Genomic DNA, 18,200 nt, shown 5'->3' with positions numbered 1-18,200 from the left:
GCGGCTCGATCCTGCATGTCAGAAACACGCAGGACCCGCTGACACTGAACCCATCAGTCCAGCTTACCTGACGGATACAGGTTTCAGCACTAGATACAGCTACTCTGTATGCAGGATACAAAGCAGCTGTATCTCAAAAAGTAAAAATTATTTTTAATAAAAAGTATTTAGAAAGTTGCACACTGATAGACATTTTTATTACATCCCCCTTCCCAACTGGATAAAGAAGCGTTGCATGCAACTTATCTGTCTGGCTATAGACACCGGACATATGCACATACTGTATATTAGCATATTTTATAAAAATGCATTGAGTGCCTAAAAAATTTATTTATCTCTTTTGACTTTTTCAGTTTTTAAAGTGAAAATCACAGTGGATCAGTGTTTAATCTCACAGTGATCTACATTCATTACAATTATTCAGCAGTTTTCCGTCGTTAATATATTAAAAATTTTGTAATTTGGGCCAAACACCATATTTATGAAGCCCCTTCATTACCTTACTCGACACATTCGAATGTGTAGGGAAAAGGCAGCTTGGCTACAGTCTCACACTCATTTACAGATTTTCTTATTTTTATAACAACATCACCAGGTCCAACATTTTTATTATTTTGTTATAAACTTCCTCAACATATTAGCATATCATATGCAAAAATGAAAAGTGGAGTTCTTGATGGCTATTAATAAAATGGCCAACTTTGTGCATGCAGGATACACCTGTTATCAATCACATCTAAGTTATGAACTTAGATGTGATCGATAACAGCTCGATCCTGCGTGTCAGACGCGCTGGACCCGCTGACATTCAAACCGTCAGTGCCGCTGACCTGACGGATACAGGTTTCAGAGTTAGATACAGGTGCTCTGTATACAGGATACAAAGCAGCTGTATCTCAAAAAGTAAAAATAATTTTTTATAAAAAAGTATTAAGAAAGTTGAACCAGACACACTAATAAACTTTTTTTTATATAAAAAACAAAAACAAACTAATTTAAAAAGGTGTACCTAGCCTTTAACTGGGATGATAATTTGGAAGTACTTATAAAGACGGGGTGTGGGTGTGTTCACCCCCCTCAACTACTTGCTTTTTCACATGTGCTCGGCTTTCTCCATTCACTTCTCTGGGAGTTACAGAAATAGCCGAGCAAGAGTGCAATTGTAGTTTTCTGCAAGTTTATTGTACTGGCTGGGTCTGTTTTAAATAAAATTTATGACTTTGATGCATACCACGGAAATAAGACTGTCCCTTAATAAAAACCCGATTTCATCCCTGCTGAACTGTGTGGTGCAGACCACAAGGTGTTCCCAAACACTGAGTATACGTACTGAGTACGAGACCAGTCTCTGCGAAAAGCTGCTGTATACCACTGAGAGGATCCCTGGAAGTCAGACAATACGTACCAAGAATTTGCACCGCACTCATGGATTTGAGGTGCACAGCTCCCACCTTTGGTTAGGTCAAAAGGTAGTGGTTGGCCACCACCGAAAGCCACTGAGGTGCATGTAGGTCTACAGTCGCCCAAATCGCCTGAATCTTTGCAACAGCTGCTCCAAGGGGGACACCCATGGGGTTGGCATTACTAGCCCCAGAATCTAACCCTGCAAGAATGCTGAAGTGAAGCATGATCCAAAATAAAGCATTACCAAACTCCAATTGAGTCTGTACTTCCTCTACCTTTATACGGAGGTATAAATCTGTATCTATTTACAAAAAAAAGAAACTGCAACTGTATTTAGATATACTATAATATGCACTTAGATTTTCAGATGCTCAACTGCCTGGATTAACAACTGACCTGGTTTCCCTATAACTTGGCCCAAAAAGTAGAAAACATTAGTAATAGCATGTGCAAATAATGTAATTTAACACTTATTTACACATAATTATTTTTTCTAACTTCTTACATCTGCTTAAAAAAATTCAGCCTAAAATGGGCACTAATATTTCAACAAAATTTGCATAAATCAATAGAACAAGTGAATATAAGAAACTTTGTAATATACCTTATTTCATGGGTCAGCAACCGTCAGAACTCCAGATGTTGTGAAAATACAATTCCCAGCATGCCCTCACAGCCTTTGGCCAGAATAATAAAGCCTTAGGTTTTCAACATGCTGGTAGTTGAAATTTCACAACCGCTGGAGTACCGAAGGTTGCGGACCCCTGCCTTTTGGATAAAAAAATGCCTCTTTGTCCACTTATCAGGCTCCTTCTCCCCCTCCTAACTGTTCACTCACTCACTATGAATATACTGCTTTTTACGTTGCCTCAAGACAAGACTAAGGGCTATTAGCTCACTGATGAATCAGGTTACAGCTGCCCATAAAAGTCTATGGAGTCGGAAGGGAGAAGGAGGGTGCAGGATCAGAGTCAGAGGAAAAGTGAGAGGCAAAGAGACACACAGAGATGCTGCAGCAGCTTCCTAGTAAGTATTATATCTCACTCCAGTGCTGCATTCACAGCTACATTGTTCATTACTGCAGTGTAATATCCTCCTGCTGCTTCTTTATATGTGATAGATAGAGATAGGAGAGCAGGATGCTCACTTCACTATGTGTGCAATGTATGGCAGACATGATAGAAGTTAGGCTGGGTCCACACGACCTATTTTCAGGCGTAAACGAGGCGTATAATGCCTCGTTTTACGCCTGAAAATAGGGCTACAATACGTCGGCAAACATCTGCCCATTCATTTGAATGGGTTTGCCGACGTATTGTGCAGACGACCTGTAATTTACGCGTCGTCGTTTGACAGCTGTCAAACGACGACGCGTAAATGGACTGCCTCGGCAAAGAAGTGCAGGGCACTTCTTTGCCACGTAATTTGAGCTGTTCTTCATTGAACTCAATGAAGCACAGCTCATTATTTACGAGCGTCTCAGACGCCTCGCAAAATGCGAGAAGGAGCATTTACGTGTGAAACGAGGCAGCTGTTTTCTCCTGAAAACAGTCTGTCTTTTCACACGTAAATGACAGCTAGCGTGTGAACATACCCTTAGGCTCTACTCACTAGTCCAGGGAAAATGGAGAATTAGTTTTAGGACTTCCAGAAGGGAAAAATCATATAATGTCCAGGAAGAGTGTTATTTCTCATGTACACACTTATGATAGCTTATTCTGAAAAGTCCCCTGAAAGGTTAGGTATGCTTTAATCAAAGAAACACTCCGGCAAATTTTTGTCTTGCACGCGTCCTGCTAACTCACCAGCAATATTCTAGCAATGTCATTTGTTTCTTCCCAGCTCACTTGCATCTATACATGTCTAACCATTTTATTATAGGCAGCTGTGTCATGTGATTTCAGTATGACCACCAAAATAGACCATGCTCTCATGTGTAGACAGGTCAGACTCTTCCCGTGAACTACAGGATTACATCATCACCTATCAAATCCCTCCTGGCAGCTCTGAGGCACCTTTCATCCCCACCCAGCTCCTCCGTTTTTGTTTCTCTGTATGTCTTTGCATATAGTACTGCTGAAGAGATAATTTCTGCCCTAAGGGACCAGGAGTGCAGTGATATAATAGGCGAGTCCATACCATGATTAGCTGCAGAGTTGTAATACTCCCCTGATTCACACTGACTGTGTATACGATCTGTGAGTGCTGTGTGCAGAAAGTCCAATGTATTTCTATGAGATGCTGTTCTCCACTGCATCCTGCTTGCAAGGGGAAGACATTTACTAGCAGGATACAGGCTGTAAAAGGGCAAGTATAATGGCAGGATTTCACTTGCTTGTGTCACCCACCATTACTACCTCCTTTATATAATCAGGGTCACTAGGGTTATGCCTAGTTCCCCTACCTTTCCTTTATACTAACGTCACTCTAATTGCTTTTGCTGCTACTTAAGGAAATAAGACCGTACAGTAAAGAAAGGTAATATTTATTAACATACAGTAATCACTCTCATATCTAAAATACAGTAACTAATCACAGTACAGTATAAACATGGTATTACAATCCTAATCTATACCGCCACCCACTTACCTAAACATACATAGAAGTTATGTTACAATACACATAAGTTACTTGTAATTCTCTCACGCTCAAAATCTCTGTCCCACTCCCTCCTAATATAACTGTCCCTGTACACTAAGGGTTAATCAGGTAAAGGATTAACAATGGGAAATGTTAACCGGGGATACAACAGGGGATGCGCAGATCAGCAAAGGGTCAACTTCAGGGACAGCAAGGGTCAACTTCAGAGACAGCAAGGGTCAACTTCAGAGACAGCAAGGGTCAACTTCAGAGACAGCAAGGGTCAACTTCAGAGACAGCAAGGGTCAACTTCAGAGACAGCAAGGGTCAACTTCAGAGACAGCAAGGGTCAACTTCAGAGACAGCAAGGGTCAACTTCAGAGACAGCAAGGGTCAACTTCAGAGACAGCAAGGGTCAACTTCAGGGACAGCAAGGGTCAACTTCAGGGACAGCAAGGGTCAACTTCAGGGACAGCAAGGGTCAACTTCAGGGACAGCAAGGGTCAACTTCAGGGACAGCAAGGGTCAACTTCAGGGACAGCAAGGGTCAACTTCAGGGACAGCAAGGGTCAACTTCAGGGACAGCAAGGGTCAACTTCAGGGACAGCAAGGGTCAACTTCAGGGACAGCAAGGGTCAACTTCAGGGACAGCAAGGGTCAACTTCAGGGACAGCAAGGGTCAACTTCAGGGACAGCAAGGGTCAACTTCAGGGACAGCAAGGGTCAACTTCAGGGACAGCAAGGGTCAACTTCAGGGACAGCAAGGGTCAACTTCAGGGACAGCAAGGGTCAACTTCAGGGACAGCAAGGTTCAACTTCAGGGACAGCAAGGGTCAACTTCAGGGACAGCAAGGGTAAACAGGAACTCAGGGGCACCAAGGGGAACTCAGGGACACCAAGGGTTAATCTGGGACATCAAGGGTTAACTCAGGGCAGCAAAGGTAAACAGGGACTCAGGAGCACCAAGGGTTACTCTGGGACACCAAGGGTAAACAGGAACTCAGGGGCACCAAGGGTTACTCAGGGCAGCAAGGGTTAACTCAGGGCATCAAGGGTAAACAGGGACTCGGGCACCAAGGGTTAACTCAGGGCAGCAAGGGTAAACAGGGACTGACAGAGAGAGAGAGAGAGAGAGAGAGAGAGAGAGTTTAAAGTGTAGCCGTGGCTACACTATGATACTTAGCGTTTGGTGGTACAGGGGAGCAGAGGCAGGAGCAGGTCCGCAGGACAGGAGACCGCAGGGCAGGTGAGCTGACGTTGGTGGTGTGGGAGGCAGGCAGGTCCCAGCTGCTCCTCGTTGGTGGAGTGGTGAGGTGGTCTTCAGTTGCTGAGCGTACCGACACAGGGCTATTTAAGCCTGCCGGTACGCTCGCAGTGGTGGAAGAGTGGCACTCGCCCCCGGCTAGCATGGTTCGGCATGGTGATAATGTATCACCAGCCGACTCATGAGCGTCCGCTCGTAATCACGCGCGGGCATAATACAGTGAGATTGCGCACGCGAGACCATCCGTGCGCACGGGAGATTTGAAATGGATACAGGAGATCAAACTATCTCCTGTCTCCATGGTTTCCAAACAAAGCATAGATATATATATATATATATATATATATATATATATATATATATATATATATATATATACATATATACATAAATAGGGACACTTCCCTTTACACAGGCTGAGCAGCATCATAAAAGAAACATTGTCCGAGACTCTGCAAGGTGAGGACAGAAGTTCTAGGTCACTGATCCATCACTTGCTGCACACTTAGATAGGACTCAGAGCAGGGCAAGTGCAGTGTGATGAGTCTCTGCCCCCTGTGCTTCTGAAAAGCCAGAGGCATCATGGGAGTTGTAGGCTGCATTAAAGAGGCTCTGTCACCAGATTTTGCAACCCCTATCTGCTATTGCAGCAGATAGGCGCTGCAATGTAGATTACAGTAACGTTTTTAGTTTTAAAAAACGAGCATTTTTGGCCAAGTTATGGCCATTTTTGTATTTATGCAAATGAGGCTTGCAAAAGTACAACTGGGCGTGTTGAAAAGTAAAAGTACAACTGGGCGTGTATTATGTGCGTACATCGGGGCGTTTTTACTACATTTACTAGCTGGGCGTTCTGATGAGAAGTATCATCCACTTCTCTTCAGAACGCCCAGCTTCTGGCAGTGCAGATCTGTGACGTCACTCACAGGTCCTGCATCGTGTCGGCCACATCGGCACCAGAGGCTACAGTTGATTCTGCAGCAGCATCAGCGTTTGCAGGTAAGTAGCTACATCGATTTACCTGCAAACGCCGATGCTGCTGCAGAATCATCTGTAGCCTCTGGTGCCGATGTGTCCTCGCTCGTCTGACACGATGCAGGACCTGGGGAAGTGAGGTCACAGCGTGATCTCTCGAGAACACGGCTGTGTCTGCACTGCCAGAAGCTGGGCGTTCTGAAGAGAAGTGGATGATACTTCTCGTCAGAAAGCCCAGCTAGTAAAAGTAGTAAACACGCCCCGATGTACGCACATAATACACGCCCAGTTGTACTTTTACTTTTCAACACGCCCAGTTGTACTTTTGCAAGCCTCATTTGCATAAATACAAAAATGGTCATAACTTGGCCAAAAATGCTCGTTTTTAAAAAATAAAAACGTTACTGTAATCTACATTGCAGCGCCGATCTGCTGCAATAGCAGATAGGGGTTGCAAAATCTGGTGACAGAGCCTCTTTAAGGGAGTCACATAAGAGGGAAAGAAAAAAAACAAGATAGCAGACCACACATAAACGGCACATCAACTAAAACAGGTATACACAAGGCATACACATGAACGTCTACATTATTCTTTAAAAATTGCCTAGGCTGCACTATATAGGCAAAAAACCTAATTTTCTGGAGTGCATTTTTTAAAAACTGCACAGGGTAACTGATATAACAGCGTATAGCAGCGTGTCTCTGCGATCTAAGCTGCTAGTGATCTAACTGCAACTTAGATAACAGAGACACGCTGCTTTACACCAAAGAACACTGTTGATGCCCTTCTCGACTTGCTAATACATATAGCCTTGATAAAAATCTGGATAGGATTGAAACGTTGGACTGATCTATGAAAATTTGTGTGTTGTGGACTCATATCAGATATCCACAGGATATGCCATATATGCCCGATAGAAGTTGGTCCCACCTCTGGGACCCACAGACATCTCTAGAACGTGGGCCCCTGACCCCGTCCTACATTGTCGCTGGGATCCGGCCACTGAGTTACAAGGTGGCTGGGTTTTGGTACGCTGTTTATGAAACTCCCATAAAACTGTGGAAAACTCTAGTGGCTGAAGCTTTGTGACAGTGGGAGAAGGTAGGACAGGGGTTAGGGGGCCCTGTTCTAAACATAGGTGCGGGTCCCAAAAAGAAAGACTAGAACAAAGGCTTTTTAATTATCCCACTGAAATATAGCTCCTTGATATCATTAAATATTATATATCAGATATCAAGTATTTTCCATTTATATAGTAATGTTTTATCTATGTGGGAGTGTATTTGGAATCAGGGGCGAAGCTAAAGGCTCATGGGCCCGGGTGCGAGAATTCAGCTTGGGCCGCCCTACCCCTCCCTAACACCACCATCATCAGACCCCTGTGTGCGTCTATGCCCAGACGCCTTGCCCAACAGCCCCATAGTATAATGCCCACACAGGGTATAATTCTCCCATAGCTGCACCCACACCGTATAATGCCCCATACAGTATAATGCCCCCATAACAGCCTCATACCGTATAATGCTCCCCATATCAGACCCCACAGTATAATGCCCCACATAGCTGCCCCCATACAGTAAAATGGCCCCATATGAGCTCCCCATACAGTATAATGCCCCCATATGAGCTCCCCATACAGTATAATGCCCCTCCATATCATCTCCCCATAAAGTATAATGCCCCCATATCAGCCCCCATACAGTATAATGCCCCCATATCAGCTCCCCATACAGTATAGCGCCCGCATACAGTATAATGCCCCCCATATCAGCTCCCCATACAGTATAATGCCTCCCCCATATCAGCTACACATACAGTATAATGCCCCTCCATATCAGCCCCCCATACAGTATAATGCCCCTCCATATCAGCTCCCATACAGTATAATGCCCCCCATACAGTATAATGCCGCCATATGTGCATAATAGAAAAATAGCATAATTACTTACCTATCCCTGTTCCATTCGCCTCCTTCGGTGTGTGCTGTCAGTGACTCGGCACAGACAGGCACGATGAGGTCGCTACATCCCGCCTGCCTGCATCGAGCCGCTCAGGGCACAGTGAATGCTGGAGCAAGGAGACGTCAGCTCCTTGCTCCAGCATTGAATGGAACTGGGACCTCGGTGAGTGACTCGCGACCCCCTGGAGGTCTTCACACGACCCACAGTTTGTAATGTATTGTGCAGTTTGCGGTGGACAGAAGAGGGGGGGGCTGTAATTTAACGTGCCACCCCTCTCCACCACAAACAGCACAATACAACATATTACATTACAAGGCAACACAATACATTACATTACATGAAAACACAATACATTACAATACAGACTCTGCAGCTCACCTGGAGTCCTCCGCACAAACTCTTCCACTGCACTGGCTGGAAGACGTGTCAAGTGACAACACGGTCACATAGTACACTAAGTGTACCATATGACCGTAACCAGCAAGTCCTGGCTTCACGGCACAGAAAATTTATTTATCAAGCATGCTGTATGGCAACGGGTAATTATCAAGGCCCTAATATTTGGGAATCGGGTAGGGCCCAAGAACGTCTGCCCCAAAATGTTATTATTTCTGCTGGAAGCGAGGCTGCCTTACTGTATCAGGGCAACACTTTCTCAGCCAAGTTCCCCAAACTGCAAACAAGGAAATGACCCAAAAAAAGGGCAGAGTGTGTTTCAGAAAGGACACCATGCATCAGTGCGACACCTGCCCCAAAAAACATGGCCTGTGCTTAAGGAAATGGTTCAAAGCGTACCACACCAATGCATACATTATACATTTTATTTATTTACCCCATTATTACAAAACTTACATGCGCCCCCACATTATAAGCTGAAACACCAGTAAAACCCTAAATAAAACTACTACCAAGCAAAATCTGCACTGCAAAAGCCAAATGGAGGTCCTTCTGAGCCTGGCAGTGTGCCTTAACAGCAGTTTATGACCACATATGGGGTATTACTGTACTCCTGAGAACCCACTTAACAATTTACGGGGTGTGTGTCTCCAGTGGCACAAGCCGGACACAATAAATTGGTCACTGAAATCGTATATCTGTGCAAAAATGGCAATTTTCAGTCTGCAACAACTATTGTGTATTAATTTCTGCAAAACACCTGTGGGGACAAAAATTCTTATTGGAGTTTTTTTTAAATTTTCACTGCCCAATTCTAATAAAGTCTATGAAACACCTGTGGTGTTAAAATTCTCACTACAACTCTAGATGAATTCCTTGTGGGGTGTAGTTTCTAAAATTGGGACTTTTTTTGGGGGGGGGGTTTGCTTGGTTTTGGAACCACTAGACCTCTTCTAACCGGACAAGGTGCCTCAAATATATTCTTATAAAAAGAAGGCCCCAAAATCCACATGGTGCACCTTTGCTTCTGAGACCTGTGTTTGAGTCCAGTAACATACTATGTGGGACTAGGGATGCACGGTGCATCGAAACTTCGATACTGTGCATCCCTAAACGGTTCGATACCGCTATTTCCTGTATTTCGATACTGAGCTGCGCAGCCGCACAGCTCAGTATAGTAATACATGAATGTATGGGAGCGCGGCTGCGGCTGTGTAATTCAGCCACAGCCCCGCTCCTGAGTCATGATAAGTTTGCGGGGTCAGGATGATGCGATGCGGCCAGCGCTGTACTAATGAGCGGCGGCACTGGAGACAGAACATGGCGGGCGCACTACAAAACACCCCCATTGTTCTGTCTCCAGTGCCTGAACTGCCGCTCATTAGTGCAGCGCCGGCCGCACCTCCTCATGCTGACTGCGTGCGCACTTCCTGTCAGGAGCGGGGCAATGGCTGTATTACACAGCCGCAGCCCCGCTCTATAACGGCGGAGATCAGAGAAACCGCTCATCTCCGCCGTTATTCCCCTGAATTCTGCGATCACAGCTGACTGCAGCTTTCAGGAGAAAATGAGAAGGGGGGATGCCCCTGGATCGCGTCACAGGGAATTCCTGTGACGCGATCTAGGGCCATACCATATATGGGCAGACAGCCCAGGGTCTATTGACGGACCCCAGGGCTGTCTTACCATATTTCCTGTTGTTAGGACATACCCAAGTATGTCCTAACAACTGCCTGTGTGCTATCCGTCCACAGGCTAATGTACTGGCACATATCTGATATATATCAGAACATTAAAGTTTAAAAATAAAGTAAAAACAAAGTATTGTTAAATTTTAAAAAAAAATACAAATTCACCTTTTTTACAATAAACATTAAAATAAGTCTCAATACATAAAATATTCACACATTCAGTAATGGCGCGCACAACAATTTTTTTTGCATCATTTATGATGTGTACGCTGTAAAAAAATGAAATAAACACGGCTTTCTATCACTTATTAATGTGAGGTACGAGGTGCGATGAATTTAACCTCCATGTTCCTCACATTAATAGTAATTAACCCCATCATGTACCTCGCACATTAACCCATTATGACTGAGAAACATGATGGGATTAATTACTATTAATGTGAGGCGCGTTCAAAATTCATCACACGTCGCGCCTCACATCAGAAAACGGAAGAATTTTTTTTTATTACTGTTGGCAAAAGTATCAAAATTGGTATCGAAATCGCAATACTAAACGAAGTATCGATATCGAAGTCCAAATTCTGGTATCGTGACATCCCTATGTGGGACATTTAGAAAAATTGCAGAATCTGGGAAATAAACATTGATTTGTGTTTATCTGTTAACACTTGCTGTGTTACACACAAAAAATGGTTAAAAATTGAATTTATGCAAAAAATAATAATTTGTAAATTTCACCTCCAATTTGCTTTAATTCCTGCGAAACGCCTTAACTTAACGTTTTAACTACTTTGAGGGTGCAGTTTTTAAAATGGGGCAACTTTGGGGTTTTCTAATATATAGGCCCCTCAAAGCTACTTCAGAACTGAACCCTAAAAAATAGGCTTTTGAAATTTTCTTGAAAAAGAAAAGAACGTTCAAAAAATAGACATATGATAAATGTTAATTAGTAACTATTTTGTGTGATATAACTATCTGTCCTACGAGCAGATAGGGTACATTAAAATTTTGAAAAATTCAAATTTTGAAAAAATTCCTCCAAATTTTGGTGTTTTTTTTTACAAATAAGCAATGAACTTATCGACCAAATTTTACCCCTGACAAAGTACAATGTGTTACGAGAAAACAATCTCAGAATCGCTTGGATAGGTAAAAGTATTCCAAAGTTATTACCACATAAAGTGACGTGTCCGTTTTTAAAAACGGGGCTCTGTCAGGTAGTCCAAAAGTGACTGGGCTGGGAAGGGGTAAATTAATATTATTATTAACATCAATTGGTGAACACAACTGAAGCTACGTACAAAACATCTTGAAGTGCTGACAATATGATTGAAGATTTATAAAAAGCTGTGGGGGGCTATGAAATACTTGAGCAGTTAATCCTTGGTTTATGTTGTTTTCTTGTGTTGCTTGTCAGGATACTTTTTATGTGTTATCACCACTAAGGAATTTCCTTCATCTTAACAGAACATATTGGCAAAGAGAATGATGATGTTTTATCTCAGATAGCACATTATTCCCCCATTCCCACTGTTGGATTGAATGACAGTCGTTCTTAATCTGTTTTAGGTTTATGTTTGACAGTAACAAATAGCCACAATGAGTACATAGCTTTTACCTTGCCTCACCCTAAGTTAGGATCATTAAATGTAAAATATATATAGAATAAATATGAAAATGATTCCAGATGTTGCTATGATGAGAGGTAGATGAAGGCTTAATATATATGACTTTATGAGTCCACTGCTACCCTGTGAACAGAGGATTCATTATGTGTCAGTCAAAACTTCAGAAATAGAGGACAGGTTTTCTGATGTCACAGGTGTTGGATACCGGACGTTCAGAACTTCCAAAGCTATATCTGAAACGGATAGCAATACCTATGAAAATTGTTGCTTATGTTGAAAGTCAATGTTGATAACGTGGTGGACCTTTGTGATGTGGATAGGTCCTGACTGGGAGAACAGAGTAGAAATGGGAAAGCTACATTAAAAATATCTAAAGTTACAAATACCTATCATCATTAAACAGGTTCTCACCGTACTATTTAAAAAACTAAGAGGTTTTCACCATTTCATTTCTAAAAATCAAAATGAGTGTGGCCAGATGAGCTCAGGTTATACACCACTTAAAATGTGGACATAGCTTTTAAGTATTTTTGTAGCTTATGTTCCATGACCGTTCTTGATGGTCATTTTACATGATACAGTTTTTAGGGGAGTCAAAATATTTCTCTTAACTCTATATGGAACATGATTTAATTGGCCTGTATCGCGGTGAAAATCCATGACTTTGAAGGTTTACATGTAAAACTGGAGGATCTCATAGAGTCCCCTTTTTTCCAACTCAGACTAGAAGATGGTTGAAGAGTAAACAAAAGTTTAAAGAGTTAAAGGATTATTCCCATCTTATAAAGTAGTCCTAGAACGTTCTTTTATTTTTGATAATAGTGTGAAGAAATATATATTTTTTACCCTATGACAATTTACATTGTTGTTGTGTATCAACTTATGTTTTTTTTTTTTTACTACCCTTTATATTCAAATAGACTTTTTCATTACAGCTGGTTTTCTTTTTGAGCATCTGCATCTAAAATCCTTATTTTTTTTTTTATCAATTTGATTAATAGATACTTACATTCGTTCTAATTGCTTTAAGTCTTGAAATGCTCCACGCTCAATGATACTGATTTGGTTATCCTCCAAGTGCCTAAAACAAAAAGCATTTCAGTCATCCAATAAATAATTTTTTTTTCCTTTAATATCTGAACATAAACTGTATAAGAAAAATGCTTGAACAATTTTTTGCAAGTAAAGTATTCAAATGATGTAAATTTATAGGGATGACACTTGAATGTTGAACAGTAGTAGAACTGTTTAGGCTTAGGCCCATTTTACATCACGTTTATTGGCTGGGTCATAAGGATATGTTTGGATAACATAAAAACGTATCCAAATGTATTCTGTGACATACCCATGGGCTAAACAGAAACTTTTTTTTCTGTTGTACGGAACAACGAAAGCACTTTTTAAGTGGGCTCAGAATAACACAACAATAGAGTGACGGAGGGAATGTCTTTGTTGGTTTTTGTGCTGGAAGTGCAACTACATTATGATGATATAGAAGGCAGCTATGGGGAGGAACATATTTGGAGGGGATGTCAAGGAGCTACTCTACCATAGACCTCAGTGAATATGGGTTTCCAAGGTGAACAGGTTGTATTGATTTTCATTATCTCAAGCACTGAGGCCCCATTCATTTCTACTAACTTTTGTCAGATGATGTGTTTAGAGGAAATTCCACATTTTATCGACATTTCACAGTTGAAAAAGTTGAGTAACATGACATGTGACCTTACAGCTTAGTTCTGTGTAACGGTCAGGATTTACTCAAAAATAATGCACCAATTCATGTAATACCTATATATCACTTATATAAAACCTATATATTAACCCCTTAACGCAGAATGACGTACATGTACGTCATCTGCGAGGGTTAATTTCCGTAGAATGCTGTACATGTACGTCAATCTGATTCTACGTGCAATCGCTGCAGAAGCTCTGCCGCGACCGATAGCCAGGCTCCCGCGGCAATGCACAGGATTGGAGTTTAACCCCTTTAAATTACACGGTAATCCAGTGGGGGCACTCTCAAGCATTAACTCTTTAAAGACCCAGACAATTTTCGTTTTTACGTTTTAGATTTTTACTCCCCGTCTTACATACTTTTTTATTTTTCCGCCAATGGCGTGGTATCAAGGCTTATTTTTTGTGGGAGGAGTTGAAGTTTCTGATGCCACCAGATAAAGTACCATATAATGTACTGGGAAATGGAACAAAAATTCTTTGCGGGGTGGAATTGGAAAAATACTAAATTCCTCCATTGTTTTTTGGGTTTTGTTTAGGTCTTTCACCGTGCGGTAAAAACAACAACTTAACTGTATTTTGAAGTTCAATACGATTATGGTGATACCAAATTTATATAGCTTTTTTTCATATTTTACTACTTTTACAAAGAAAAAAATATTTGTTAAAAAAAAAAAATTGTTCTGTCTCTCCGTGCAAGTTAAATAATGGTATATTGTAATAGTTTACACTACTTTTACAGACGCGGCAATACCAATTTTTTATATTTTGTTGTATTTTTTTACATTGTGCTTAGGGAAAAATATAAAAAAAAAAGTTGTTTTTCTTTAACTTCTTTTATTTTTTTTACACATTTTATATTTGTCCCCCTAGGGGACTTGAACCAGCGATAGTAAGATCGCTGCTATAATACACTGCAATCCAAATGTATTGCACTATATTGTCATTTTTACAGGCTTCTGCTAAGCCCTGCCAGAGGCAAGGCTTAGCAGAGGCAGACCTGGGGGTCTTCATTAGGGCCCGGGCATGCAATGACAACCATCGGTGCCTCTCGATCGCTTTGCAGGGGGTCTGTTGGAGGGGCCGCCCCCTTTTTCTAATGGTTTAAATGCCGCGGTCGCTGTTGACCGTGGCATTTAAATAGTTAAACGGCCAGGAACAGCGCGATTGCTGTTCCCAGCCGTCAGAGCAGCTTGTCAGCTGTGATACACAGCTGACACCTGCAATGTATGGAGCGAGCATGATCCAAACTTCACCCCACTGCTCCATGGAATGCTGCTTATTCCTCCCTGCTCGTGCGCTGCTCGCCCTTTTCAGGGCGGCCAGCGTATGAGCACTTAGGAATAGCATGAATTCGAAGTAAATGTTGCCGGCATTGAAGCATAAGCAGACAATGAACGACGCTGGCATTGAGGAGGCTGTGATCCAATAGGATACCTCAAATCCTCATACCTTTTTTTTTTTTTGTAACACTTAGTAAAACTTACCACACTTACTAACGGACACTGAGGCTGACTGACAAGTGACGCGATTGACGTTGACTGACACGGACGCTACGGATTGACGCTGACTAACTGATGCTGACTGACAAGGGACACGACTGACAGTAACGGATTGACGCTCACTGACATGGATGCTACGGATTGACATTGATAACGGATTGCCGCTGACTAACTGATGCTGATTGACACTGACTAACTGACGCGACGAATTGACGTAGATGAGCTAGACAACTACCTAAGAACTAAATCAAATTATTATTTTTAGTGACCAAAAAAAAAAATTAAAACCGTGCAGCGTGACGTCACTTCCTGCCCCAGGTCCTGCATCGTGTCGGACGAGCGAGGACACATCGGCGACAGAGGCTACATCGACTTACCTGCAAACGCCGATGCTGCTGCAGAATCAACTGTAGCCTCTGTCGCCTGGTGCCGATGTGTCCTCGCTCGCTCGTCTCGTCTCTCGAGAACACGCTGTGTGTCTGTGCACTGCCAGAAGCTGGGTGTTAACGAAGAGAAGTGGATGATGCTGATTCGTCAACATCATACACTTCTATTCACAACGCCCAGCTAGTAAAACAAGTAAAAACGCCCAGATGTACACACATAATACACGCCCACTTGTACATAACTTTAAACACGCCCAGTTGTACTTAAGAAAGCCTCATTTGCATAAATATAAAAATGGTCATAACTTGGCCAAAAATGCTCGTTTTTGAAAAAAACAAAACGTTACTTTTATCTACATTGCAGCGCCGATCTGCTGCAATAGGAGATAGGGGTTGCAAAATCTGGTGACAGAGCCTCTTTAAGCACATATAAGGATTGCACAAAGCAATTTATTTTAGTTACTTTGCATAACCCGCAGTGATCGTTACTTTATTGCTCGCACAGTGTACTCTCAAGGTTCTTCAGCATAGCCTGTATTGATAATCTGTAAAACACTAAGGCCAGGTTCCCACGTATCGTAAACGCTGCGGAATTTCCACAACGGAATTGAGTGCGGACATTCCACAGCATATACAGTAGCAGCAAAGTGGACGAGATTTAGAAAATCTCATGCCTACGCTGCTGGAAAAAAAACGCAGCGTGAACGTTAATAAATTGACCTGCGGTGCAGAATTTAATTCCGCAGCACGTAAATTAATGCTGCGTTTTTGTTGATTTTTACGTTGCAGGTTTTCCCCATTGAATGCATAACTCACAACAGAAAGCCAAGTGTTGTAACTTTCCGCAGCGATTACATCGCAAAAATCGCAACTACGGGAAAAAAAAAAAATCATACTTACCCAGAACGCCCTCCTTCTTCCTGCAGTCCGTCCTCCTGGGATGAAGTTGCATCCCATATGACCGCTGCAGCCAATCACAGGCTGTAGCGTCACATGGCCTGAAACTTCTTCCAGGGAGGCTGGAGCGGACGTCAGAGGAGGGAGGGGGCAAGTATGAACGTCTTTCTTCCGCGGTGGATATTCAGTTAAAAAAAACACATCACAATGTGGTGCGATTTTTCAGACTAAATGTACTGCGGGCTCCAGGTGAGACACGCCATGTGATTTTTGCGCAGCGTATCCGCCTGGTGGGAACCTGGCCGAATACATTTATCCTGCATACTGGGTGACTTTTGGCATGTTTATACCCTCAATGATACCACACTTCTTGTATGTGATGTCCTTTTAACTTGTGTGTGTTTTATTATATAGTGAACTAAAAAAGTAATCGTTATTTTTTTTATACAATTTGTGCGGAGTGTGAGACTGTCTTGTAGGTTTAGGGTATGTTCACACGTAGTCAACAAAAACGTCTGAAAATCCAGAGCTGTTTTCAAGGGAAAACAGACCCTGCTTTTCAGACGTTTTTTTACCAACTGGCATTTTTCGCAGCGTTTTCACGCCGTTTTCGCTGCGTTTTTTACGTCCGTTTTTTGAGCTGTTTTCATTGGAGTCTATGAGAAAACAGCTCCAAAAACGTCCAAAGTAGTGTCCTGCACTTCTTTTTACGAGGCGTAATTTTACGCGTCGTAATTGCCGTACGACGCGTCGTGTGGACAATACAGCGTTCTACCCATAGAAAGTAATGGGCAGATGTTTGACGACGTATTTGAGACGTATTTCCAGACGTAAAACGAGGCATAATACGCCTCGTATACGTCTGAAATTTGGCCGTGTGAACATACCCTTATAAATTTCTAAAAAGAATAAAAGAAGAATGGCACAACATAAAATTCTAGAAAAACAGATGCTCAAAAGTTATTATTTCATGGGCAATACAAGAGACATGTCAGGAGAGATGACAGGTCCTCCTTAGGGCCTGGTCGTTAAGAGGTAAAGAACAGTCTCAAAAAAGTACAGGGCACATTTATAACATGCTGTATTTGGGTAATTTTTCCGTTCCCGAAAATGTCACACATTTTATCGGATGCGCTCTATATTTTCAAAAATGCCAGAAAGATATATTAGTATCCCCGAACATTTCTAAACCCCTTACACAAACTTATACCCTCCAATCTTGTGGGCATAGACCCTTTTATAAGGCATTCTCTGGGTGGCATGGAAATATTCCTGATCTGACGGAGGAGTGGAGGGAAGTAGAACTTTCCTTGTAGTGAGTGCAAGAGATTTTTTTGATACAATCTAATTTTTTACATTGGTTTATTACACTCCAGAGAATTGGGGCATCTACCTCGGACTCCTGTTTTCAGTGCCAGTCTGCAGAGGGAACGTACCACCATTGTGTGTGGTCATGCCTCAAGATCTCACCCTTTTGGTCGGAGGTGGTTGAATTCCTCCATGATCATTTTGAGTTCCCTCAAAACCTCACTCCCCAGATTTGTCTCTTGGGTCTCATGAATGAATCGGTTATGAAAATATTTTTTTTTTTCCATTTTACCTTATATTGTGCCAGAAAATTATGATTATGGCTTGAAAGGCCACGGCCTGTACAAGTCTGGTGCACTGCCCTCAACTTATTAATAAAATCTATACCGGTTTATCAAAAGCTGTATCTCAATAGGATGTGCCCATACAAACTTGAGAAGATCCACATACATTGTTTGAGGCTCCTGAGA

At 42.2% G+C, this 18,200-nt stretch overlaps 1 protein-coding gene across 1 annotated transcript in view; it reads right to left on the bottom strand.

Annotated features, from left to right (window-relative positions):
* SLIT3 (slit guidance ligand 3) overlaps positions 1 to 18,200 on the bottom strand; it is a 761,836-nt gene that overhangs the window by 631,502 nt on the left and 112,134 nt on the right. Inside the window, exon 3 of the mRNA XM_075856411.1 lies at positions 12,910 to 12,981. Coding sequence (XP_075712526.1) covers positions 12,910 to 12,981 — 72 coding nt within the window. The remainder of the gene's footprint in view (positions 1 to 12,909; positions 12,982 to 18,200) is intronic.

Source organism: Rhinoderma darwinii, chromosome 3, assembly GCF_050947455.1.
Source record: "Rhinoderma darwinii isolate aRhiDar2 chromosome 3, aRhiDar2.hap1, whole genome shotgun sequence".
NCBI lineage: Eukaryota > Metazoa > Chordata > Amphibia > Anura > Rhinodermatidae > Rhinoderma > Rhinoderma darwinii.
The sequence above is the reverse complement of the archived record's forward strand: the minus strand, read 5'-3'. Positions and strand labels throughout refer to the sequence as shown.